This window comes from Peromyscus eremicus, chromosome 2 (assembly GCF_949786415.1).
Source record: "Peromyscus eremicus chromosome 2, PerEre_H2_v1, whole genome shotgun sequence".
NCBI classification, from domain to species: Eukaryota; Metazoa; Chordata; class Mammalia; order Rodentia; family Cricetidae; genus Peromyscus; species Peromyscus eremicus.
This window is the reverse complement of record NC_081417.1, coordinates 113,087,079-113,114,591: the sequence shown is the minus strand read 5'-3', so window position 1 is coordinate 113,114,591 and position 27,513 is coordinate 113,087,079. Positions and strand designations below refer to the sequence as shown.

The 27,513-nt window shown below is 42.4% G+C and overlaps 1 protein-coding gene across 1 annotated transcript in view; it reads right to left on the bottom strand.

Annotated features, from left to right (window-relative positions):
* Positions 1 to 27,513, bottom strand: part of Patj (PATJ crumbs cell polarity complex component) — a 325,876-nt gene that overhangs the window by 43,873 nt on the left and 254,490 nt on the right. Inside the window, exon 35 of the mRNA XM_059254557.1 lies at positions 7,023 to 7,106. Within this exon, the coding sequence (XP_059110540.1) occupies positions 7,023 to 7,106 (84 nt within the window). The remainder of the gene's footprint in view (positions 1 to 7,022; positions 7,107 to 27,513) is intronic.

The window sequence follows — 27,513 nt, the reverse complement described above, 5'->3', positions numbered from 1 at the left end:
TATTTCCATAGTGCTTGTAATGCCCGTCCTTATGGATTTCCCCCCCGCCCCCAGTTATTTTTTATTATTCATTCTTATTAGTGAATATGAGCTCTATAAATACTGGCTATCATTGTGGTATCTCCACACATACACATAATGTATTCTGATCGTACGCATACTCTTATGACCTGCTCTTGTCCCCACGCCCTCTTCCTGATCTTCATTTTCCAAACAGCCCCTCTTCACTTTCATGACTTCCTCCCACCCAGACATCACACATGAGACAAAACATGAGACACTTGTCTGAGTCTGACTTCCTTTGCGTAACACGACGGTACCCAGTCCCATCAGTTCTCCTGCAAACACATGATTCTATTTTTCTTTATGGCAGAAGGATACCCCATTGTGTGCATGTGTGTGTACCATGTTTTCTTTATCCAAACATGGGCATCGAGGCTGATTCCATGACTTGGCTATTGAGAAGAAGGTACCACAAAGCTGGACAGGGGGTTGGACATCCTTAATCCCAACACTCAGGAACTCCCACATATCTGAAGCTGACTTGAGTTACACAGCAAAACTGTCTCAAAGCAAACAAAACCCAGATGGAGCAGTACTACCGTGAACAAGCGAATGCAGACACCTCTGCTGTGTGCTGATGAAGATTACCGTGAGCTACGTGCTCAGGAGTGGTCTATCTGGATCACACGGCTCTTTTTTGGGGTTTGTGTGAGTGCCTGCCACAGCATGCATGTGGAGTCAGAGGACACCTGCAGGAGCTGGGTCTCTTCTCTCCTCACACGGCTTCCAGGACAGAATTCAGGTTACCAGGCCCCCTTACTTACTGAGCCATCTCACTGGTCTTTCTGTTTGCTTGTTGTTGTTGTTGTAAATACTTGCATTAGTAACTCTCCCTGTTGTAACAACATCTCTAACACAAGCAGTTTAGGGGAGGTTTATTTGGGCTTAGTCTCACAGAGAATGGTCCACCACGGCAGGGAGGGTGAGGTGGCTGCAACACTGGGTCCCCAGTGGCAGCAGCCTGTGGCTCAGTTTGTTCACGTCTTGTCAGATCACAAAGCGGGGCTAGAGCTATAACCTGAAAAGCCTGCCTTTAGTGGTCTACCTTCATTAGCTAGGCTCTATCTACACCATTCTAAGTTTCCACAGTCTCCCCAAACAGCTGTGGGCACCAAGCAATGAAACTCACGGCATATTCAAAACACAGCAGCAGTCATTCAGACCGGAGAGACTCTCAATGCCCCGCCTCACCCAGTACCTATTCAATACCAGGGACTGACTCCAGGGTCTCATGCCCACTCTCCGTCACTAAACTATAATGGCAGCTTTTTGCTTTAAGATTGCTCTCTGCCCAGGAAGGATCTAAACATAATCTTCCTGCCTCAGACTCTAAGCAACTGGGATTACAGGCCTACATATTTTTGACTTACAGTTTTTTGATAGCTGAAGATGTTGAACATTTTTTCATGTAATTATTGCCCATTTATTTTACTACTTTTGAGAAGTGTTTGTTCAATTAATTTGCCCACTTATTTGCTGGATTTCTTGTTCTTTCAGTGTGTAACTTTTTAGTTCTTTATATATTGAGCATGAATTCTCTGTTGTAATTAAGTAGCAAGCAAAGATTTCCTCTCAGGCTCAGCTGTCTCTTCACACTGGCTGGCCATCTACTTCCTTTGCCATGCAGAAGCTTTTGAACTTGATGGGATCTCACTTGTCAGTTCTTTTATTTCCTAAGCTACTGGAGTCTTATTCAGAAATAATTCATAGCCTATGCCTGCTCCTCAATTGTTTCTCCTCTGTTCCCTACTAGTTGAAAGTCTTGAATTATGGTTGTCTTGGTTATTTTTCTGTTGATATAAGACTCCATGACCAAGGCAACTGATAGAAGAAAGCATTTACTGGGGCACACAGATCCCGAGGGTTAGAATCCATGATCATTATGGTGGGGAGCATGGCTATAGCCTAAAGTCTCAATATATACTGTTAGCATTACCATTTACAGATGAAGAAAGCAAGGCCTGGAGAGGCCAAGGAACTTGACCAAAGTCACACAGCCAGTAGGTGGAGAAGCAGTCAACATTTGAACACAAACTTTTTTCCTTCCTATATAGATGTGTGTGTGTGTGTGTGTGTGTGTGTGTGTGTGCGCGCGCGCGCGCGCGCGCGCACATGTATGTATGTGGAAGACAGAAGGTGACAGACTGACTGTTCTTTCCCTACCTTATATATTGAGGCAGGCCCCTCACTTGAACCTAGAGCTCGCCAACTTGGCTAGTCTCAGTAGTCAGCTTGCTGTGGGATCCTCTGCCTCCACCTCTCAAGGGCTGGGATTACAGGCCATGCCCACCTGATACTTTGTGGGTGCTGAGGATCTGAACTCCAGCACTCACTCTTACATAGCAAGTGGATTGCCCACTGACTCATCTTTCCAGCTCCTAACCCAGACAATCTTCCCATTCTAGTCCTTTTACCACACGGTCTCATAAGTTAGCCTCTGAAGAGGTTATTAGATGGATCTACCACAAACAGCCAAATAATTGATACTGATTAGTGAACTCCTACATAGAAGAAACTCAGGGACAGGGTGGCTCTGGATTCAATGTTACTCACTTCCTCCATCCAGGTCACATCTTGGAAAAGAGCCAAACAAAGGAAAACATGGCCCCAGCTATGGCTAGACAGACAGCAGGCGTAGAAAAGCTTCTGACATGTGACTTCTAACCCTTGTTCTGATATAGCCCTGTGTGCCCCAAGAAGTTAAGCCCGTCTCTGAACTTGGTCCCTTCATCTCTTCAGTAAAAGACAGTCTAAGGCTTTTCCAATCCTGATACCCTAAGACCAGGGACCCTAGGCATCCAAGAAGGAAGGAAGAATGACTCTTCTCGAAGAAGGTGACTTTGGGATTGTGTTTAAAATTTTTAAAAATTATTTTATTTTTAATATGTATGGATGTTTTGTCTGCATGTGTATGCCTAGTGACCAAAGAAGCCAGGAGAGGGTGTTAGACTCTGTGGAACTAGAGTAGCAGGTAGTTAGGAGCCACTATGTGGGTGCTGGGAACTGAATCTGGGTCCTCTGGAAGAGCAGCCAATGCTCTTAATTGCTTAGCCACCTCTTTAGGCCTGCCCTTAAAAAAATCACCTAGTTAATTAATTTTGTTGTACCCAGGGCTCTGCACATGCTAGTTATGAGCTTTCTCCCCACCCCACTGGGCTGTTGTTTAAATCTGATTTTATGAGTCAATTACCCATCACCAAGATGCCTTTTCTTTTCTGGTGTATCTCAGCACTCACAGACATCCACAGCCATGGTGATTAAGGACATGGGTTCAGACAGAAGCTGACTTCCTGGCTTTGTGAAACACATAGAAATGACTTCAGTTGGGTTTCTGTGTCATTCATGAGCTGGAAGGCAGGAAAAATACCTACTTTGTGTTGTGAGAATTGACTGAAATAAACCCTGTCAGGTTTATGGCTCGAGACTCGGCACACAGGTATTTACTGTAAGAAAGAAATGATGGGCCAAAAGAAAATGCTGTGAGAGCTGTTTTCTTCTGCGCAGGACCCCTCGCTATTCCTCCAGGCCACTTTTGCATTGTTAGTGAATAAGCCCACAGAACAAGGGGAAAACTGTTTCTAGGAAATGTGAGCTAAGCTGATTATTTTCCTGTGGTCCAATAGATGGCACACAAGACCACTTCTATTACTTAAAACACAAGGTAACTTCATGGACTGAAGCTGAACTTTGCAAGCCTTCTCAAAGGCCTTAGCAAATATAAAAAATAATTGAGGCATCGTCATTGAACTCTAATAGTACAAAAGCAATTTTGACCAAATCCTGGCACTAGGAGGCCTGCTCAGATCAGAGTGACCTCAGCCTGGTTTCCATGTGCAAGAGGCAGCCTGAGCCTTGTGTGCCACTATACCACTTTGGCCCTGCTGTCATCCCCCTTCAGAAGGCTGGGCCTGTGAAAAGTGGATAAGCCATCGCCAGACTAGGGCTTTTTGACTCATTATTTTAGTTCATGAGTAAAATCAAAAATTAACTCTCGTTCTGATCCTACTTACACAGGATATAATGGCAATAAGGTAGGGTAAGAGAAGGGACTGACCTGAAAAAAACAACCAAGAAGGTGACAGTCCATGCTCATCAATGTCAGAAATTGGTTGGTCTCTGGAACAAAACCTGGCTTATCCTAATTTTTAACATTATGATACTGTGATGTTCAAGACTGATTGTCAATTTGACAAGATTAGAACCACTGAAGAGATGACCCTCTGTGGATTATCCAGATTAGACGAACTGAAGTAGGAAGACCCACTCTAATGTAGGTAGGTAGTACTATTCCATGGGCTACCGTCCCAGACTGAGGAAGGAGGAGAATGTGAGCTGAGCATAGGCACTTGCTGTTCTCTGCATCCTCAGAGTGGATGCACTGGGATTAGCTGTCACTCATTTCTGCCAGACAGGCATGCTCTATCACCTGGTGTTATAAGCCAGACAAGCCATTCCCTTTAGTTTCTTTTGTCAAGGACTCCGTTGTGTCAATGAGATGAGTAATTACGAACAGATATCATTAGAGCCATGGCAGAACGGCTTACAGAACACAGAGGACGCGCATGAGCAGAAAATGTACTTAGAGAAGAAAGCTGCTATAGCTGTATGATAAAGAGGGATAGTAGTCTTTAAAAATGGTATTGGGAATTAAATCCAAGCACCTTACCACTGAGCCCCATGCCCAGCACTTTAAAATATGTTTCTGATTGGTGTGGTGGCTGATCTCCATAAGTCAACAATTGAGAAGTAGATGTAGGAGTATCAGGAATTCAAGCCCAGTCTCAACTATATAGTGATTCTGAGGCTAACCCGGGCTACAGTATGAGGTCCTCTCTCTAAATAAAAACAAAGTGGCTTAGTTTGGGTTGGCAAGATGCCTCAGTGGATAAAGTCACTTGCCATCAAGTCCGATGACTTGATTTGATCCTTGAAACTCACACGACGGAAGGAGAAAACAGGCTCCTGCCAACTGTCCTTTGACCTCCCCATGTGTGCTGTGGCATGCGTGCACACACAAATGCTCATCCACATATAGGCAGTAGATGAATAAACGTTAGAGAAGGTTTGTTTAAGTTTTTATTTTTAACTAGGTCTCACCTACCCTGGCCTTGAACTCACTCTAAATCTCTGGCAGGCTTTGAACTAATGCAGCCTCCTGAGTGCTGGGATCATAAGCCTGAACCACTAGGCCTGGCAGGAAGTTCTAATAAGGTATAATTTATAGAAAATCAGGTATACACATTTGCATTTAAAAAACTATTGTCTATGTATCAGTATGTTGCCTATATGCACGGCTGTGCACCGCATGCATGTCTGGTGCCCGCAGAGGCTGGAAAAGAGTGTTGGATCCCCTGGCACTGGCATCACAGATGGTGGTGAGCTGCCATGTGGGTGCTAGTCCTTGAGCCCAGGTCCTCTGGTCTTGCAGTGCAGTGAACTGCTAAGCCAACTCTGCAGCTCCTACTTTTAATATTAAAGGCACTCATCTTGAAGTGCCAATTATGGCAATGCCAAGTGACCAGAAAATCTAAAAAGGATAAAACAGAAACCAGAAGTCCCCCAGACTTGGACCACTAAAAACCAGTGTTGTTTGCAAAAGCATCCAAGCTAATTCCCAAAGAAGCCCTGTTTGTTTTTCTAACCTCGTTCATTAGTGCCTTAATAAGTGCACTGGGGATGAGTCCTAATCCAGCGTGCCACACAGCCAAGGCCTGCAGAGAAACCCTGCAACTAGGCCTGAACTTAATTTGCACTTAGCCTGGCTTCTCTTTCCACCCTTCTCGTCTGGGTTCTCCACTCTTGATTATACCCCTGTTTTCATCTTGGAAGGCAGAAATGAGCCACCAAGGAGAGAAATAAAATTCTGTGATGTCATTCATAATATGCTATATTAAAGATAAAAAGCAAAAATTACACATGCCCACCACAAAGTCTCTTCCATTAAATTCATTCAGTGAAAGATGCTAAAGTCTCACACCACCAAAACTCTCTTTAGTTCCACCTACCAGAGTGCCTGGAATTAACTGGTGGTGTGGGATAATCTTTGTACACTGTAATGATGTGCCTAAGGTGCCTTCTGATTGGTTTAATAAAGAGCTGAATGGCCAATAGCTAGGCAGGAGAGAACAGAGAAGACTTCCAGGGGGAGAGAGGAACTCAGGGTTAGATCTAGTCACATGGGAGACACCAGTGAGACAATGAGAAAGTCAGACACACATCATGGAGGATAGGTAACAAGCCACATGGCAGAGTATAGATTAATATAAATGGGCTAATTTAAGTTGTAGGAGTTAGTTGGGGACAAGTCTAAGCTAAGGCCATGTGTCCATAATTAATAATAAGGCTCCATGTCATTATTTGGGTCTGGCAGCCCCCAGAAAAGCCTGACAAGAAAGTCTGACTACAGACTGGCTTCCTGCTGTTCCTCAGTATCACACTGCCTACTGTTCCACTGTTTATGTATTTTTAACATATTAATGTCATCAGTGTAAATTATTCATTCAATGATTTTTGCTTGTCCTACTTTTAAAGATGTATTTTTCTTACTTTAATTATGTATATGTGTATGTGTGTCTGTCTATGTGTAGGTATGTGTAGTGGTATTTGTTCCACCCATGACCTTGGGCTATAGGGCCTGAAGGAGGCAGTGCTTCCTGCCATTGTATGTGACCTCTTAAAAGGAGAAGGGTCACATACAGTCTGATACTAAAATGACAGAATTATACGAGGTAGTTTTCTTTTTCACTAAAAAACATTTGCTCAGATTTAGATCAACAAAGTCATGATTATGAACCAGTGAGTTGTTCAGCAACACTGAAAAAGAAGAGGATATGACATACGTTTGTTCCACAGCAGAGAAATCACTGCTGGAATAGTTGAATCAAAGACAGACAATTTGATCTTATGGACCAAGGTCAACCATGTTCACTACTAACAAAGTGCAATTCAGAATGAGGTACCTCTAATATCTGGTCTCCAGCCCACAGTCTTCCATCTCTGGCTGCTGCACCTTCTTCATAGACTTCATGGATAACTATAGCATCCTATTTAAAAAAAAAATTCCATTAATTCCTAACAACCAGAAACAACCTTAAGCAAGCATCCAGATGATGGGCAGCAACTCACAACTGGCAATTTGCTAATGATGTTTACTTGCTTGGTGTAAACATAAATAAGAAACACAGTTCCAGGTTTAGAAGTACCATTTTGTTTTCCAAAGATGATTATTTCACTCCTTTAGGATGGGATTTGCCTCAGATTCCATGTTAAACTTCTCCCTTGTTTTTCTGTTGACCTTGAACATTTGCTGCTGTGTTCAAACTCGAGGTGAACTCTGCGTCATTTACTTTTTACTGGTAATTTTAAACAGTTCCAGGTATTTACTAGAGCTCAAGGGTTCAGCACAGAAGTGTGGCCTCATTACATGGGCAATGAAAGGAAAGAACTTGGTGAAATGAGCTAGTGCTGAAGGATAAAGCAGGCTGTGGGAGGAAGCACTCAGAAACCCAAGCACAGGTCAGCTGTGGGCTTGGAGCTCCTTAACACTCTAGGTCAAAATCGTAGGACACTATCTATGACAGGTAACCTGTGGTTAAAAAATAATTCTTCATTAACGAGTTAAAAGTAATTTGTATCTCTTCATATTAATAATCTCATTTTTTATTTTCTTCTACTTTTTTATCCAAGTTTTTTTCATATAACATATTTTGGTCACATTTCCCCCCTCTTTTAACTTCTCCCAGGTCCTCCCCACCTCCTTATTCACCCAACTTCCTATTCTTTCTTTCCTTCTCTCTCAAAAAAAAGATTAAAGAAAACCTAAAATCAAAACAAACAAACAAAAATCATTAAAGACAAAAAATACCAAAGCAAAGCAAACCAACAACGTGGAGTCTGCTCTGTGTTCCCAGCTACTGCGACCCGGGCTTGCCTTGGAGCGTGGTTAATAGAGCCCGTATCACTCCACTGGAGAAAAGTGAGGTTCCCTTCCCAGCCGCTATCACTTGCAAAGAGCTCCTTGGTTAGGTGTCATCTCCCTTTCTTTGTGCTGGGATTTTGTCTGCTTTGAACTGGTGCAGGGCTTGTGCAGGCTGTTATGGTCTCTGTGAGTTCATATGTGCACAAGCCCTGTTGTTTCTAGAAGACCAGCCCTGTTATGTCTGGAAAACACTTCTTCCTAGGAGTCACCTACAACTTCCGGTCCTTAAAAAACAAACAAACAAACAAACAAAAAAACAAAAAAAAAAACCGCCTGCATCTCCTCCTTCACAAAGATCATCAAGCCTTGAGGGGAGGGGTCTGAGGAAGACATTCTATTTAGGACTGAGTGCTTCAAAGTCTCTCACTCTCTGAACAGCTATCTACTCTCGTTTTCTTGGCCACTTTAGTGTGTCAGGTATGGGTTCCATCTCGTGGAATGATCTTAAAACTGTAAAAAGTGGTTGGTTACTCCCATAACATTTTTATCACTACTGTACATACACATATCTGGCAGGTCACTGTTATAGGTCACAGGGTTTATAGCTGGGTGATATTGATTACTTTTCTCCTCTAGTAGTATGCAAAATCTTTCAAACACCACAAACACTAGTCAGTACGGGTGAAGCTTACAGTTGGGCACCAGCTTGATTTCTCCATGTTTGATGATGTAAGTGGTATCTTCAACAACGGGGCCTTATCATTACGTTGTAGAGGGGGACCAATAGCTTTGGCAATAGCTTGTGATATTTAGTGGAGTGCTATACAGGACCCCTTGGTAAACTATTCCTGGCACTGGAGGTTTTACGGTGGCATAAGATGTCTAGTTGGGGATTGCTGCTCTCATTATATGGTGACTTCATTTAAATTTAAATTTCATAGGACCAAGCATGGTCATCCATGGCTTTAATCCCAGCACTTGAGAGGCAGAGGCAGACAGATCTAAGTTTGAGGCCTACATAGTCAATTCCAGGCCAGCCAGGGATACATAATGAGACGTTGTCTCAAAAAATATAACTTTGTTTCCTGTATGTCTATATTTTAGGAAGCTTCTACGGTTGTAGGTCTCCATGTGGCCTTTCCTAAGGCCGCTCACGTTAGCTGTCACTCCTCTGTTCCCTCTTTATCTGGCCTTGGTATCTCCCTCCCCATTTAATCCTACTTCAGTTTCCCCTTTCCCTCTTTAACACTAGAGTCTATTTCCCCTTCCTTGGAAAATCCTTTTCTTCCCCCTGGTCCCTTACTAGCTACCTAACCTCTGTGGTTACTCTGATTGAAATGCACAGTATTTAAAGCTTAAAAGCTAATATCCCCGTATGAGAGAAAACACGCAATGTTTGTCTTTTTGGCTCTGGTTTACCACACTCAGGATGACTGTTTCTAGCTTCATCCATTTACCTGCAAATTTCATAATTTCCTTTTTCTTCTTTAAAGGTCTGGTTGAAAAATTTTCAATTTACTGCTTCTATTTAACTTGGACTCCAGGTTTGTTAAAGTCGTTTATTTCATCTTGAATAATCTCACTTTTTAAATCACCATAAAAATTAACACCCATGTGAAGGATTTGCAGGATACCTCAGTGTCATGATTGAGAAAGAGATGTCTCCACCCTGCACTCTAAGCACCACAGTCCAGCAACACCCACACATCCAGTGCTTATACATTTGGTGAGACTATTCTGAAGTTATTAAACTGAATTTGTTCATATTATTTCTCAGGGAATTTACAGTGCTAGAAATGGAGGTCACTAGAACTTATGCGGTGCTTTTAAAGAAATTGAAGGGCACTGAACAGATTGAATCAAATGGATCATGCTGGTGTCTCCAGGGCTGCAGGGAGAGGAAATGAGATTTTGGGTAGGGATGAGAAATGACTCTAGGTCCCACAATCAGGATCTGCATCCCACATTGCCCAGGATCCTCCATCTTCCATCTATGGCAGACACAGGTGGTTAAGATCCTTTAGACAATGAAAAGGCAGATATTCTAGGGCACAGTCTAGGCAGAAAAATCTCAGGGTTCTGGAGATAAGTTTCAGTGGTTAACAGCAGTGGCTGCTCTTCCAGAGGATCCAATTATTCCCAGCACCCATCCTGCAGCTCACAACCATCTAGAAAACAGTTTCAGGGGATCTGATACCCTCTTCTGGACACTTGGTGCACCAGGCATGTACATGGTACACAGATATACATGCTGGCAAAATACCTATGCACATAACATAAAATTAAAAAAAGAAAGACTCTCAGCCCCATAAGAATCCCTGTGTGCAGGTCTATAAGATGCAAGACATCTGGATTTGTGGAAATCACAAAAGTGTACACAAGGAGGAACTTAGTGATGGCCAGGGCAGACTGATGAAATTGGGAAGAATCTTGTCAATGTTGATATGCTTTGTTAAGAACACAGAACTGTAGGTGAAGTTTTTCTGTATTCTAGCAGTCACTCCCAAATAACCATGAGAGACTTAATATTAATCATAAATGCTCGGCCGATAGCTCAGGCTTATTACTAACTAGCTCTTACAACTTAAATTATTTATTCATCTACATTCTGCCATGTGGCATTACCTCTCTTTCATCTTGTACCTCCTGTTTCCTCTCTGTGTCTAGCTGGTGACTCCTCTGACTCTGCCCTTCTTCTTCCCAGTATCCTTAGTCTGGTTCTCCTGCCTAACCTTATCCTGTCCAGCTATTGGCCAGTTAGCTTCTTTATTAAACCAATTACAGTGACATATGTTTACACAATGTAAAGAAATACTCCACACAGCGCTCATAAGCTTCCAAATGGCTGAGGTTGAAAGTTGCCTTGGTCCCAAGGAGCCTTGGCATTAAGCTCACAAAAAGAAAAGAGGCATAGGTAAGCAATTTCCTTTCTTCCTTTATCCCTCCCCTCTGCCCTGCCCCCACTTCCTTTTTTTTGGAGAACAAGTCTCACTATTCTGCACTGGCTGGTCTGGAACTCACTATGCAAACAGGCTGGCCTTGCACTTAGAGAGATCTCTATGCTTTTGCCTCTACCTCTGAGTGCTGGGATTGAAGGTGTGAGCCAACAACCCCAGCCCTTCTTTTTGTGAGACAAAGTCTCACTCAGTAGCCCACTGTGATCCTCTTACTGTACCCTGGATTTAGAAAATGTGTGCCACCATGCTAGGCTAGAAACAACTTAAAAAAAAATTCCAAAACAACTTCTAGGGAAGAGAAGCAACAAAGTTAGATGTCTATAATCAACCCAAAACACCTTTAGGGCATTTTCATTTCATTACAATACAATTCTGAAATCACTCTTTACTATAACAATTAGAGGCACTGTTCAGAGCTGGGCTAGGAGCCTTGATCCATCTGCACTTCAGATCCTGTAGCAGCAGTGGATTTTAACACTAACTAACAACATTTCTAAATCCAGGGAATGTTTTTATTGCCAAGTCTTTGTTTTTCTGCTGCTTCTAGGGAATGACTTTGAGGAGATGTACTGGGCCAGTGGCCTGAAGTGATCTCAACACACTTCCAGATTGCACCAAGGGTCACTTGGACTGTGGTCTGCAGGAAGAAATGGAAATAGGCTCTAGGGTGCCTGGATAATGCCAGTCTGTAACATCTCACCATTCCTGGTTTGGAAGTCTCCCACTAAGTACAAAGCTTGTTTTTCACATAAGCTCTCAGATCTCAGAACATTCTAAACAGCAAATATAAGTGTTCTGTTGATTCATATCCAAAAGGAAGACAAAGACCCATTAACTTATCATTCTATGAAGCAGTTTGGGCCTCTATAACAAATGGTGCAGAGAAAACTGAGGTGTACAAGAAGAAACTGAACCCTTATTTCTCACCTGGACAAAAATCAGCTCCAAATGGACCAAAGACCTTAGTGTAGACCTAAGTTTGACACTGTTAAGCGGGAGAAGTAGGCATGAGCAAGGGTTGCCTATACAGGACCTCAGCCATCCAGGAAATAAATGCAACCATCAGCAGGCAGGATCTCAGAAAACTGAAAAGCTCTGCACAGCAAAGCAAACACTTAGGACTGAGCAAAGAACCAGCCTAAAGAACGGGAGAAAATCTTTGCCAGCTATGTGCCTGGCAGAGTCTTAATATCTAGAATATACAAAGAATTGAAAAACAAAGCAACTAACAAACAACCTCATCGAGCAACAAGAAAACAAGCCAATCAATAAAATGGGCTCATGAAATGAACAGACAGTTCTCAAAAGAGGAAATACAAATGGCCATTAAACATAGAAAATGTTCAACCTCACTAGATATTAGAGAAATGCCAACCCAAACTATATTGAGACTCCTTCTCACCCCAGTTAGAATGGCAGTCATCAAGAAAACAACAAAAATGATGGGTGAAATAAAAAGAAGGAACCCTTATATGCTGCTGGGGGGTGGGGTGGGCGCTGGGGGAACTATTAACTAGCCCAGTCTCTATGGAAACCAGTGTAGTGGTTTCTCAAACACCCTTGGGTATCTACCCAAATGGCTCAAAGTCAATGGATCACAGGGATTATTGCACATCCATGTTTACGGAAGCCATATTTACAAAAGCTAAGTTATGGAACCAACCCTGGTGTCCAACAACAGAGGAGTGGATAAAGAAAATGTAGTTTAGACAGACAACAGAATTTTTTCTGCCATAAAGAAGAATGATATCAAGTCATTTGGGGAAAATTGGTGTAAGTGGAAGCAATCATATTAAGCAAATCAGGCCAGTCTCAAACATATGTGGCACGTTTTCTCTTATTTGTGGCACTTGGATTTTATATAGTCACATAAAATCATGCATATATAGATTAAATGGAAGTAGAAGTCCCCAAAGGGTTAATGGGAAGGGGAAGGATAAGAAGAGGAAGGGCAGGGTAAGTGAGATGTGTGAGGGGAGTGTGCTTATATACCGTTGAGAAAGTTAAAAAAATATTAAAAAGAGTACTTTTGAATCCAAATCTCTTTACACATTTCTTGTGCCCATGAAACACTAGCTGTAATGTCAAGACACCATTAAGAGTTTCAAAGAAGCACTGGGTTCATTGTTAAAGACGTTTGTGACATGGGAATCCTCCTGTGGAAACTCCTGGTTTATGTCTTTGCCTTTGCTAGGCCACTGCTATGATGTCTCTGACTCCGTGAAAACAGAAGAAAACACACGACGCCGTAACCTGTCAACAGAATGGCTGCCTTTCTTGCTGAGCACTCTAACACTTGAGAGTGCTTTACGAAGCTCTGACAGATGTGTTAACTGGGGTGACAAGATCAGAAATGGAGACAAGAGTGAAATTGGAAACATATGCCGGGGAACCGAAAGAAGGTCGACTTCGTTTTGTTTGGAACTTCAGGGTAGGGCAGTAAAGAAAGAAGATACCGGGTTAGGGCATGTCAGGGTCTATTCAACAACATTATATTAAACTTCTTCTAGTGTTTGCCTTTGGAAACATATGATTAGATGGAAACAATGGGCCGTTAATAAGGAACTGAGCTATTATTTTAAATAAAAGCCTGGTGGCTTCTTTTCTTACTAGCTGCCCTCCTAGAGTTCTGGTCTCCGCCCCACTTCTGGTCTGCACAGATAAAGACCACTGTTTTCCCTGGGGTCCTCAGACACTGCTTACCAGCACCAGCAACTTCTCGGAATCTTTTTAGTTAGCATGCAAAACAGTCTTTCTTTCTTTTTTTTCGAGACAGGGTTTCTCTGTGTGTAACAGCTTTGGCTGTCCTGGAATTCACTTTGTAGACCAGGCTGGCCTTGAACTCAAAGATATCTGCCTGTCTCTGCCTCTTGAGTGCACCACCACCACCCAACCAAAACAGTATTTCTTTATAGCATTTCCATATATATGAGTTGTGTGGTTTGCTCATACCTTCCTTCCTTGACCCTTCTCCCTCTTGCCTGTGTCCCTCTTCCCCACACAGTGTCTTCTGCGTTATTCTCCTCTAGTTCCAGATGCAAACACCTGGATTCGGCTTCTCCACATTTTCCTATCTTACTCCCTGCTCTATCTCCCTTTAGACTCTTTCTTTCCTCCACATAGTTCACTTTCTACTCACATATACACATATATATGGTGTATATGTGTATATATATATATATATATATATATATATATATATATATAGAGAGAGAGAGAGAGAGAGAGAGAGCTAGAATTGGTATCTGAGGGAAAACATATGATCTTGAAACTAACCGTTTGTGGTATTCATCTACTCTCGATGTAGCCTATTAGTCATGTCCTTGTAGGTGTCTGTTGGCTTAGTACAAGGAGAGGTTGAGGACTGATTAGGATGTGATTAGGAATTGGGCCTCTGGCATGGGCTTTCTCTGTCCAAAGACGGACCTGCAGAAGGCCATTAGCTCTTCTGGAATGGAACAATTTATTATCTACACATACGGCTGACTGCCAAGTGTTATCATGAGTAAGAGAACGATAAGTTCTCCTGTTACTAGTTAGCGGACATCTATGTCGCAGAGATGCCACACACTTCCAGCTGCGCCACTCAGTCTTCCTAACAGCTAAGTAACCTAGCACTGCTAATCCTGCTTGCAGAAGAGCAAATGCAGGCCCATGGACTTCAGCTCCCAACAGGTCTTTGCAGCTTCTGACGGGACAGATGGAAGTCTGGGCTCCCGCCATGTGACTAATCTGTTTGAATAGTTTCCTGTGTCTTCTACAAAGGCTGGGGGTTCCCATATGATCAGTTCTGTGGAAATACTGTCACCTCAGTTCCACAGCAATAGCCTCGAGGGCACGAATGGATCATTTTACAGAATGTGGAGAAAAAGATGACTTGTTAAGTGGAAGGAAGCCTTGGGACTAATAAGGCGTTGACATCTGCAGATCTCAGTAGCAGAAGGTGGCGCAAGGTCTGGTCCCCACTGCAGCACTGTGACCCCCCCCAAACAAGCTCCTCCGTTAACCCCGCTGATTCCCTTGTTTCTCTTCTCCTGCCTTACCTCTCCAGAGCTCTTTCTGAATGTTTTTTTATTTTTTTACAGGGCAGGATAATATAGGCAACAGCACACCATACACCACTGATAGGTTGATACTTAAATACATATAGAGATATCTTCTTATATGTGCTTAGAAGGGATGAAGGCTTCAAATGTTGAAAGGCCTTGCTCTCTCTTGCCTGGTACCTCCTTTATTTCCTGACATTCTCCTCAAATCATCCAAGTGTCACACTCTCCATGACTCATCCTTCTCGTGAGTCACCACGACACCCTGCATGGATCAGAATACCACCGTTGTCTGTCCATGGACCCATCCTCCCGTCCTGATGCCTCTCTTCAGAACTGGGTCTGCTTCCAGTTCACCTTTGTGTCCCGCTGCTGACCTGGAGCCAATACTCCTAAGTGTTCTCTTCAATGTTGATCAAGAAAACATCGACAATAGAAAAAGAGATCAAAATGATTCTGAACGGGGAGGTGGGTAAAGTCAGTACGTCTTAATTCTATCTCAGTTCAACCTTCTGATGGCAAAGCATTAACAATACAAAACCAAAATACTCAACAAAAAATGGATATGAAAGCCATATGAATTCCCAGAGAATTTACATTAGCTCAGAGAACCATTTAAAGGAGCCAAGCATGAGAGAGACTTAATTATCACCGAGCCCCACAAAATCCCCAAATTCCTCCAAGGGGATTAAACTCTGAATTGCTGGAAAAGAATTTGATAACATGTAATAATAGAGCCTTAGACGGAGGCAAAGTCACTGCACACTACAGCCCATCAATCAAATTTTCTTTACCGTTCAAGCTGCCAACAAGTAGATAAAGTAACTCATAAACACACCAATCATTCAGCAAAAGGCAATTTTATCATTGTCACAATAGGCCCATAACACTTAAGGAAACCATGTGTTAGAAAAATTAAGTGATGTCTTCTGTGGGCTGAAAGAGTTTACAAAGCTCTACATTGAGGGCAAGCTAGATGAATAAGATTTTTATATTTAACACTTGTAGATATTCAGCATATTAGTCTAATAAGCTCAGACAAAATTTGACTGGGAACTCCATGGTAGATAATTATGAAGGTCTGCTTCCACATGGCTTTGTTTCCTGCTTGCAGGCATGTTTTCTGTAGCTTGGGTCACCCTTGAAGGAAAAGCAGTCTTTGCCACACTCGTAAAAGCCTCCAACCACACTCCCCACAAGAACTCCTAAGGGATGTTTTAACCACAGAAAAGTTCCACATTAAATTTCACATTTAAGATGGAAAACATTTATCAGTATTCCAAAAAAGTGTCAGATCTCGTTATCCTGCCTTCAGGGAAAAACGGCTCCTAATGAGAAAGACCCATGGGTACCAAAAGCAATATTAAATATATTCTGTATTAAATGGGCATTTCTTTCTTTTGAAAGAAACCATAGCTCAGACCTCTGTGAGTTGTGCTGCTTTCAAAGACGACTTAATCGAGTTCTGAGCTGTCACTGTTCAGAAATCACATAGACATGCCTTCTATGAAGTGCAGTACACTGTGCTCTCAGCCAACAGGCCAGGCCAATGAGGGCAGCTAATGTGGTGAGGACAATAAAAGCCTAAACTACACTCAAATATTCACTGAAAACACAGGACTGAACTTAGCTAAATATAAAACGTTGGGTTAAGCTGATGGAGTTGATCTCATTTTGAGCAAAATTGTAAGCTCAAACTGTATCTATTTAAATATGAAGAACATAGTTCCTTTGATTTTGATTTTTAGTTCTTTTGATTCTTCTTACAACCCAGATCCTCTGTGTGTGTGTGTTTGTGTGTGTGTGTGTGTGTGTGTGTGTGTGTGTGTGTGTGTGTGTGTCTGAACCCAGTGCCTCATGTATTCATGCTGACTCAGTGGTCTACGACTTAGCTGTTTCCAGCCTCTTAACCCAAAGCTTTAGGAAGAAAACTTTTCAATTTTACTTCAATTAGAGCTTGATCTAGAAAAAATAGAGTGCAGCAGTATTTGGAAGATTCAGGACTGGGAGCTTGAGGAATTATATTTTCTGACATTCTGCGGGTAGCCTACTTAATTTTCTCTGTTTGTGACACTTAACAATGTCAGTGAAGCACTGAATTGATCCACATAACATCTAATGTCATCCCAGCTTGAAAATTCTCTTTTTCTCTCCACACATTCACACACAATATTTACCATACAGTAGATATTGATTGAATAATAAGCCCCCCAACATAGACATCTAAGTTTCAGGGGGTATAGCTAGTAAATAAAGGGAGGAAGATATGTCAGTATAGTCTAAATGCAAGACTCTGAGGAATGCCAACATGTCTACTTTTCTTGTTACCATGGAAATTCCTATGTGTAACTTGTTGCTTTTTTTTCTTGGTGAAAATATAACATCTTATTAGTTCTTTGAGCATGTCATACATACACACAATGTATTTTGATCACAATTGCCCTTTTCCTCCCCCTAACTCTGCCCAAATCCACCCCCTTCATAGTCTTTTTTTTTTTTTTCTTCAGGATATTCTTTCTCCAGTAGCTGTGGGTTCTATTTCCAGCACTAATAATGGATTGAACAAACTGGGTCTATTGACATGGGCCTGTAATCCCAGCTACTTGGGAGTCTGAGGCAGGGGGATACTAAATTTAAGGCCTGCCTGCACTACAGGATGGGTTCAAGGAAAGCCTGGACAACTTAGTGAGGCCCAGTTTCAAATCAGAACGCAAACAGATTGCAACGAAGGAATAATTCCAACAAGGCTTAAGACAAGCTGTGGACTTCCTCTTCCACCGGCACACCAAAGACTTGGCTCCTGACTGATACAGGTACTTAATTTCAATACCTGTGAAAACATTACTGACCGAAGACAAAATGAAGTCAACAGACGGGCGAAGTGTTCATTAAATATACTGCTTTCTATACATCAACAGAATGTGGTATTAGAAAAAAATACAGTCTCTGTCAAATTGACGTCATCACTGCTTGCCAGTTCTATAGATTGAACTGTTTCAATGCAACTGATACGATCTCTCTCTCTCTCTTTCTCTCTTTCTCTCTCTCTCTCTCTCTCACACACACACACACACACACACGCACGCGCACACACACACTTTCAGAGGTTCTAACTGTTGCACACTGTTTACCCCGTAATTAATATATGAAATGAAAGTCACAGCCATAAGAGTTGACACAAAAACTATTCTGAGAACTAATAAACATGTTAGACTTTAACACTGTGATAAGCTTTCTCTCAAGCTCAAAAATGAAGTTTATGTTTACCTAAAATTGAGTTCTTGTGCCAAGCGTGATTTAACAAAAAGTTGATGTTCATGAATATGTATATAATTGTCCATGCTGAAATATAGATTTATTGAAGGAAATGGATAATATTTGCATTACATTTTGATCATTATATTTCTTATTTTATTTCTGCCACCAAAGCTTTTCATATATCCCTTTCCACTCTCCTTTGAATTCATGGCTTCTTTTTTTTTCACTAAGTGTTATTGCATGCATATATGTATATGCATTACATTTTATAAGTCCCCACAGTTCCATTTGTTCCTTATTTATTGAAATTTTACTCAGCCTGCATAATATTATTGCTTGCAGTCACATTCTTACGTCCTGAACGTCCAGATCCAGGGTACTATTCGTTAACATTCCTCCAGTGTGATTCAGAGAGGTTTTGTAAACTCTACTTGATTTTAAAATAAAGCTAAGGTAAAAAGATGTTTTGTGTAAAAATATATGACTTAAGCAATGATGATAAAAGAGGCTGGGCTTTGGGGATTACATGCCAAAGCAAACCACGCTCTTTCGAGACAGACTGCAGAGTTCACATGAAGGTGAACCGCTAACAATCAATGTAAATTAGCTTTCTACCCTGCTTACTTAAAAAATATCCAGGAGTTTAGATCGCTGTAGTACTACTTTCAGATTGTCAAAAGCAGTAATAAATAAGCGAGAGCATATAATATGATGGGGGTCAAATGGAGTTACTTCAGAATAGATATAGCTGTGGCAAAAGGAAAGTATTCTCCACTTTAATTTCTCCGTAGGTAAACTTTGCCACATAATGTCCAAATGCTAGAGGGCCTCCTACTTTGATGTCTTATAAATGTATAATGCATCTGACTTACACAACTGTGTAACAGAGATGGATTTAATTGGTATTATTTTGTAGAATCTGTGTGTAGTAGTAAATAAGATTATTAGGGCTATCTTGCAGCTTGGTGGTGAAGTGCATGCATAATGTGTGTGAATCCTTGGGGCCCAGCCTCTAGCATGTAGATAAATATTAAATCATATGTGAAAATAAAAAAGAAAAATTGAAACTTGGACAGAAATGATAAAATTCTAAATCTGACAGTCTACAACAGTGGTTCTCAACCTTCCTAATATTTCAACCCTTTAATACAGTTCCTCATGCTGTGGTGACTCCCAGCCATAAAATTATTTTGTTACTGTTTCATAACTGTAATTTTGCTACTGTTATTAATCTTAATGTAAATATCTGATATGTAGGATTTTTGGGGGGGTCAGGGGAGGTTTCAAGGCAGGGTTTCTCTGTGTTGTTTTGGTGCCTGTCCTGGATCTTACTCTATAGACTAGGCTGGCCTCGAACTCACAGAGATCCACCTGGCTCTACCTCCCGAGTGCTGGGACTAAAGGTGTGCACCACCACTGCCCGGCTGATATGCAGGATTTCTATTATGTGTTGTGGGGTCGCAACCCATGGGTTGAGAATCACTGGTCTAAAGGCTTTTAAAATTAAGAGTATCTACATTTTTTAAAGCAGGAAAATGGAAGGAACTGGAAAATGTTATACAAGGTGAGATAACCCAGGCCCAGAAAGAAAACAGTTCACAATCTCCTCATATGAAGGTCACAGCTTCAAACTCTGAGAATTGTGTGTTTAACTTGGAGTGTCTGTAGAAGTCAAGAAGCTAGAGATGGTTCATGAGAGAGGAGAGGGACAAGGTCAACGGAGAGTCGAAGGTTCAAGTGGGGCAGGGGACAGCGGAGGGAACCGGGAAGACGAGAGCGTAGGAAGTGGGCTATCCACAGTTGAGAGTGCATGAGAAAGTCTTACGGAAACCCATTAAGCTATGAGCTAATTAAAAATACAACTTAAAAAAAAAAAAGAGTTTAAACTGAGGCACTCTGTTGGGCAGACACTGCTGCTCCTTGAAGGTTATTTTAGGGAAAATCTGAGTCCCAGGCACCGAAAACCTCTTTTAAGTTAGTGGTCAGGGAGGCCCCAGAGGCACACACACACACAGGGTATGGCCATTGTTCTTGGCTGCCCACCATAACCGCATGATAGTAAGACTCTGCTGCTGAAGATACCACACACTTTGGTTTCTGGACAGTCAGGCTGGAACTCACCAGGAAATGTATTCCCTGCTGGCTGGCTTACATAGTGCCGGAGGCGCTGTGACGGCTGCTTTAGAGAATGGGCGTTAGTGCTCAGCACCTCATGCTACAACACCCATGTGCTAGGAAAGGTTTGCCTACGAGTACAATGGTGACGTGACTGTTACGGGAGGAACCAACAGCATTTTCTCTTCTTTTCTTTCCATTCTTTCTTTTTCTGTTTTTGAAATGGATTTACAGCCTGCTTCATAGGAGGGGTTTAGTTCCTAATACTGTAAACTTGGTTAAAAGCCCACGACTGGCAAGGTCAGGGGCCCTGGATGGGTGAGTGGGCATGACCTATTACTGTTATTTTTTGCTAAATGTTCATGCTGTCAGAATGTCTTTTCAGTGTTTATGTTCGTAGGCACAGATACATCAGTGTTGTTCTCAGCCTTTACTGGAGAAGTGTCCTTCTGCAGTAGGCATCAATGACCGCAGAAACACATAAGCAGTCAAGGAGCTGAGAGCAGAGTGGCTGCTGAATGCTAAGCCCTAGACGGGACACCTCGATCACTACCTTCTTGTCCAAGCCCCAGGGAACATCCCAGAAGATGGGCAGGAGAATGTGAGAGCTGGAGGACAGCAATGCTGTGAAATGTCATCAGGACATGCCGTGGCTGTCACACTCATGAATTCACAGCAGCTGTGGTGACCTACACTGCTGTGGGATGTTCTGTATGGCAAATGTGTTGCTGATTAGTCAATAAATAAAACACTGATTGGCCGTTGGCTAGGCAGGAAGTATAGGCGGGACAAGGAGGAGAATAAAGCTGGGAAGTGGAAGGCTGAGTCAGAGAGACACTGCCAGCCGCCATGATAAGAAACAGCATGTGAAGATGCCGGTAAGCCACGAGCCATGTGGCAAGGTATAAAGAAATGGATAGATTTAAATTTATCCAAGAAATGGATAAATTTAAGCTGTAAGAACAGTTAGCAAGAAGCCTGCCACGGCCATACAGTTTGTAACCAATGTAAGTCTCTGTGTTTACTTGGTTGGGTCTGAGCGGCTGTGGGACTGGCAGGTGAGAGAGATTTGTCCTGACTGTGGGCTAGGCAGGAAAACTTTAGCTACACTACACAGGACCAAGCCTGTCAACATGACAGTGTGGCTAGAGAAGGGGCTCATGAGGCCTTACCCTTAGCTAAGGAGCTGCTGGGGCAGGAAGAGTCTCCTTCCTTCCTTCCTTCCTTCCTTCCTTCCTTCCTTCCTTCCTTCCTTCTTTCTTTTCTCTTTTCTTTTCTTTTCTTTTCTTTTCTTTTCTTTTCTTTTCTTTTCTTTTCTTTTCTTTTCTTTTCTTTTCTCTTCTTTTTGTGTGTATAGCAAGAGCATCCAGAAGAGGGCACTAGATCTCCTAGAGGTAGAGTTACAGGTATTTGTAAGCTGTTCAATGCTGGGAACTGAACTCTAGTTCCCTACAAGAGCAGATAGCTCTCTCAATCACTGAGCCATCTTGCCTGTTCAAGACAGTCATTTTTCTTCAGAGGTAAGGCTGCTAGTGCATTTCTCATGCTCAAATGGATGGCTCTACACCCATGTAATACAGGAAACACTAGCTGGGCTCAATGAGTTTATAAACAAAGAAAAAAAAAAGGACATGAAGATGGGAGGGGTCATATTGGAAGGATCTACAAAGTCAAAGTGGGGACTGAAGAATAAATGTGATCAAGATACTCTGTATACATGAAATTGTCAAGAATTAGAAAAACCAGTAAGAAGAGGGTCAGTGAGTGAGCAGCAGGTAAAGGTTCGTGTTGCCAAGGGAAACAATCTGAGTTTCACCTCTGGGATCCACACGGTGGAGGAGAGAACAGACTTCCAGCAGGTTGTCCTCTGACTTTCACATGTGCACTGTGGTGCATGGATGCCTACACACACACACACACACACACACACACACACACACACACACACACTCTAAATAAACAAATACATGTGATAGATTTGATATCTGTATTTTACAATTTCTCTTAAGAATTGACCGGCTTCATTTTGAAGGAATGGCACCCAAAATATAAAAGCCAAGTCAGCGCCTCGTCTGTTTTTCTCTTGTAACAAAACTCTGAGGCAGGGCAAGGACACTAACTTTTATTTATAAATTTTTCTTTGCAAAAGTGATAAAAGACTCTAACTTTCATAAAACAAACAAGCCAAATCCCATAATAACCTGGCCTTAATCCCTAGTTAAACAAGATAAAACAACTCTCGAGACTTCAATGTTAAGCAATCTGTGAGATGTCAAGTATGGGGGTACAGAGCTTTCTCACACAATTATCTTGAAAATAAGAGCCATAAGTGTAAATGTGTCTCCTTTGTTTAAAAAGCAAAAAGCAAAAAGCTGAGTAGTTACACGTATGCAGAAGTTGTGTGCAGCCTTTCCCAGGAGTTCTCTAGGGACGACACACTCACTGGGTGCTGGCAGGTCACTTGTTAGACCTCAATAGTAATGTGATACCTGCCTGTCACTGAGCCCATTGGGAACACCTGGAACAGTCTCTTATGTTTTACAAGAGGAGGTTCACTCTCAGGACAGTGAGCACTGGATCATTGCCATAATTAATCCACAGAAGGTAATCTTAAAGTTTCAAAAAAGGTCAGAAGAGCCCCTCTGGTCTCTTTCCCAACCTTGCAGTTCTCACTCCAATGATGCGGTGTGAACACTGTTCTAGTTATGCCCAGAAGTGATCAGGGACTCTAATAACAGCTAACACCCATTACAGATACTCCTCACAGAGCCAGTGACGTCACAAAGCTTTGCACAGTAGGAGCAGCACTCACTGGAGGAACTGAGTGCGGCCAGCAGGCTAGGGTCAGAAAGACTCGAGGAGCCTGGTGTGGAGGCATTGTTTAAAGGGTGTACGGCACTGCATGACTCCTAGACACCCATGCTAAAATGGCACGTAGGGTCCGGTAGCTAGGATAACGCCCTTCTCCAGATGGCACAGTGGTAGAGCTAGCACAGAGATGCAAAGAGTGCTTTAAAGCCGGATCATCTGTCCAAACGCCACCTGTTCCCACTGCCAGGATATGTCTTCGGAGAAATTCCCTAACAATCTCCCTCTCATCTGAAAATTTTACAATTATTACAACTTCTCCCATAGGGTGTTGTGAGGATACATGCAAATTACGTAACAAGAGTGCCTACAGCAGATTTTAGAAGCTTGATACTGAAAAAAAAAATCTATTCATCTAGAAACAAAGTCACATTTCAGGGATGGGAAACATACAGAGGTATAAGATGAAGAGAAATAGGGATCTCCGTGTGTGTGTGTGTGTGTGTGTGTGTGTGTGTGTGTGTGTGTGTGTGTGTATGTGTGTGTGTGTATACACCAGAGGTCAACCTTGGGTGTTTTCCCTCAGTAGTTCTCTAGTCCACCTTGTTATTTGAGACAAGGTTTGCCAATGAGGCCTGGACTTGCTGATCAGGCTAGGGTGGTCCCCAGGAATCTGCCCATCTTTGCCTCCCCAGCTCCAGAATTACAAACATGTGCCACCACAACAGGCTCTTTACTTGGATGCTGGGCCTCGAACTCGGGTCTTCAGACTTGCACAGCAAGCGCTTTACCGACTGGGTTATCTCTCAAGCCCAGGATCCACTCAAACAACAACTGAGGGCACTTGGCAATCTTAGCTAATGCACATAACCTTAAAGGTAGACTTTTGCCAACACCACTACTACAGTACCCATTCGGTATTCATTTAACACTTGCACAGTGCCTTACTTGTAACATTCTGAGATTCTTACACCAAGATCAGCACTGTGCTCTGCTCTGCTGCAGCTAGGGTGCAGTCACAGAGTCTACACAGTGGTTGCCGGCAACAGTTATCTAGAAAAGGGCCTGCCAGTGGTCCAAGATAAAGACTTATTCCTTGAGGGTTTTTTTTTTTTTTTTTTTTTTTTTTCCCTCTCTAGCATCCCCACATCTGGCAATAAAATAACCTCAAATATTCTGGGGTGCTATATTTTGTTTCTTCAAGAATGTGGGTATAAAACTCTCAATCAGGAGGCAGACATTTTGAGACGGGCCTCTGGCAGGTCTGGGAGGGGTTAGCACTAGAGTCTTCAGCAGGGTAATCACGCTGCATCTTTTACTTGCAGCTTAGATGACATGGAGGAACTGGGTAGTGTTTTATGAGGTAAATGAAAACTTCAACAAGGCCAGCAAGAGCAAGGGAAGACAGGAAAAAAGATGGAATTATATCCATATCAATGGAAGGGAATAAAATATGAATTAATATCCCACCTTTGCTGCGCAATGTGCTTTATCTGGCTTTCTGGCTTCCACCTATCATACAACAATTAGTCCATAATAGTTAAATTCTATTTTCCTACCCTCTAAATATCGGAAGTGTTACGATTTCCCCTTGGTTGATCTCCTTCCATAAGTAGACCACAGACACTAAACGGTAGTAGAGCTAATGAGCAAATGTGTGCACTCTTCGAAGGCAGGGGAATGCCACTCAGTTTTATAACTCAGGTCAAAGCAAAGGGAACTGAGCAAACATATGCAAGCTATCACAGAAGACCGCGCTCTCCAGAGGCCAGCCTGGCAGTGGCATCACAGACAGGAACAACAGAGGCAGAAGGCTGTCTCCGAGGACAGGACCAGGTGTGCCTGCAAACCTTCTAGGAGCTCACCCTTGTCATTAGCTCAGCACTTTCAAAGGCTGGTGCAGGTGACTGGCTGCATACACACAGGACAGGACATGCGATCCCCCTCTGTGATCTCAGAAGCCATCTGTCCTGGCAGAGGACTGATGAGGTGTCAAGAGACAACAACTCTACAGATGGCCACAATCGGTTGGCTACATAACAAAAAGGACATGGGATTCTAATTGGGAGGGGTGGGGAGGGGAGGTGTGGAGAGTCAGATGTGCCCTTCCCTGCACCAAGGCTGAAGTAAGTCCAAACAGCAGAGCTTCTGCTCATACCCAGCTCATCATTTCCTGCAACTTCTTTTCACAAACTTCCATCTTTGCTTGCAAATTTCCTGCTGGCTGGATAATGGGATCCATGTGTTAGTTTTCATGCTTCAGGTAAAAATTTGGGGGAGTATTAAAGAGGGGGGAAGATCTTCATTGTAGGAACAATGTGTTTAAGCACTTTCCACATCTATCTTTTTTTGGGCTGCAAAAATAATGACAGCCCTACATATTTTCTGTGAGTCTAACTGGAGGCTTTTGATGAGGCTAGGAAATAAAAGCTGTGTCCCAGCTCTCATTTTAAGTGCTGCTTATCTTTCAAGGACAGTGGGATTTAGAGTCTTAAATGGCAAAACTATTAGGAACTTCAAGATGTTCCTGAACAACTTTCATCTTTGCTTTTCTTGAGGTGTCAAGAGAAGCAGAGCAAGATGTTCTGTGAGGCCTCAGGCTGCGGGGAGAGGAGGCTGAGTGCCCTCAGCCAGAGGCCTGAACACATGCCAGTGGTAGAGGACAGCACACACATCTGGTTCAGGAATCCTGAGGGTCCCACACAGAGCAGAACTGTATTAATATCAACAGAGGTGAGAGAGCAAGGTCATGATTGCTCAGCTGAGCTGACTCCATTCTTAGGAGTCTTCTGGGAAATCTAGTTCTATCTTAAGCTAAGTCATAAAAAGAGATTTATCTACAACAAAGAGATCAGATGGTTGAATTTGTTATTTTATGTTTATGTATGTACGCCACGTGTGTGTGTGTGTGTGTGTGTGCAATGCCCGAGTATCGGATCCCATGGAACTGGAGTTAATAGATAGCCGGGAGACACCATGTTGGTACCAGGAATTGAACCCAGGTCCTCTGGAAAGGCAGCCCATGCTCTTAACCACCGAGCCATCTCTCCAGCCCCCAAAGAGTTAAAATTCTTATCATGAAAGAATTCAGTATAGAACTATTCTAAAATTTAATTTCCCTGTTTTATTTAAATATAGCTTTATTTATACAAATTCACTTCCTATGGTATTTAAGGTATCTCTTTGGGAAAATGGGGGAAAACAGGCTTTTAGGAGGGTGCTAGTACCCATGTCAGGGCATAGTTTCTCAATACTATTCCAATGGTTTTAATATGGCAAGGATCACTGTTATAAACCATTTCCTGGTGTTTATAAAATCTCCAAGCTTTATTACAACCCAGTGAGTGAAGATTACTAAAATAATATATGAATATTATATTGTTTAATAATATAACTTAGTTATATCATCCAAAAGAAAGGCTATAAGGTAAGGTCTCTTGCTGTGGGATGTATGGCAAATGTGTTGCTGATTAATCAATAAAACACTGATTGGCCATTGGCTAGGCAGGAAGTATAGGCGGGGCAAGGAGGAGAATAAAGCTGGGAAGTGGAAGGCTGAGTCAGACACTGCCAGCCGCCACCACGACAAGCAGAGATTTGCCCTGACTGTGGGCCAGGCAGGAAAACTCGAGCTACAAATGGCGTCTAACGTGGTGGCAAGAGTTTCCACCTAAAAACTGAGAAAAAAGATTCTAAAACGGAGCTAAAAACAGTTCCTAATTGTCTCTCTCAAATGAGCAGCAGCTGCTGGTTTGAGCTACTTGTGGGTTCCTATCATGCGTGCTCGACCTGCAGTATGGTGGGAATGAGTCCTCTGCAAGTGGCACATTAAGCTGCATGGTGGGTTTAGCCTTTGCAGGTACAAAACAAAAAAAAGGTTTCTGGACTACACGCTGCTTGGATAAAAGCATAGACCCCCGATAGCTCCCAGAGCTGGCGGTAAACGTAGCCATGTTGGGAAGCTGAGGTGGGCGGAGCCAGCAGCCACAGCTGCTGCAGTTTAAGGCAAGAGATTCACAATAAGACAGATTCAGATGTAATAGTTTACAATGTTTGTAAAAGATACGTAGGCTTGAAAGAGACAAAAAAGGTGATATATAGAGTTATAGAAACAAATACATAGTTTTAAAAAATAAAGTCATTAAAGAGACAGTAAAGGTAGTATAAAAAATAAGCCACGTAAAAATGGATATTACACAGAGAATCTGGATTGTGTTGTCTTTGGGATTTTTAACTGCAGAAAAACATTTGATCGTAAAAGACGTTGAGTTAAACCAATATGTATATTTTAAAGATACCTTGACTTTAAAATTTGGATATAAGGATATGTTACTTTGGAAAGGAGTCT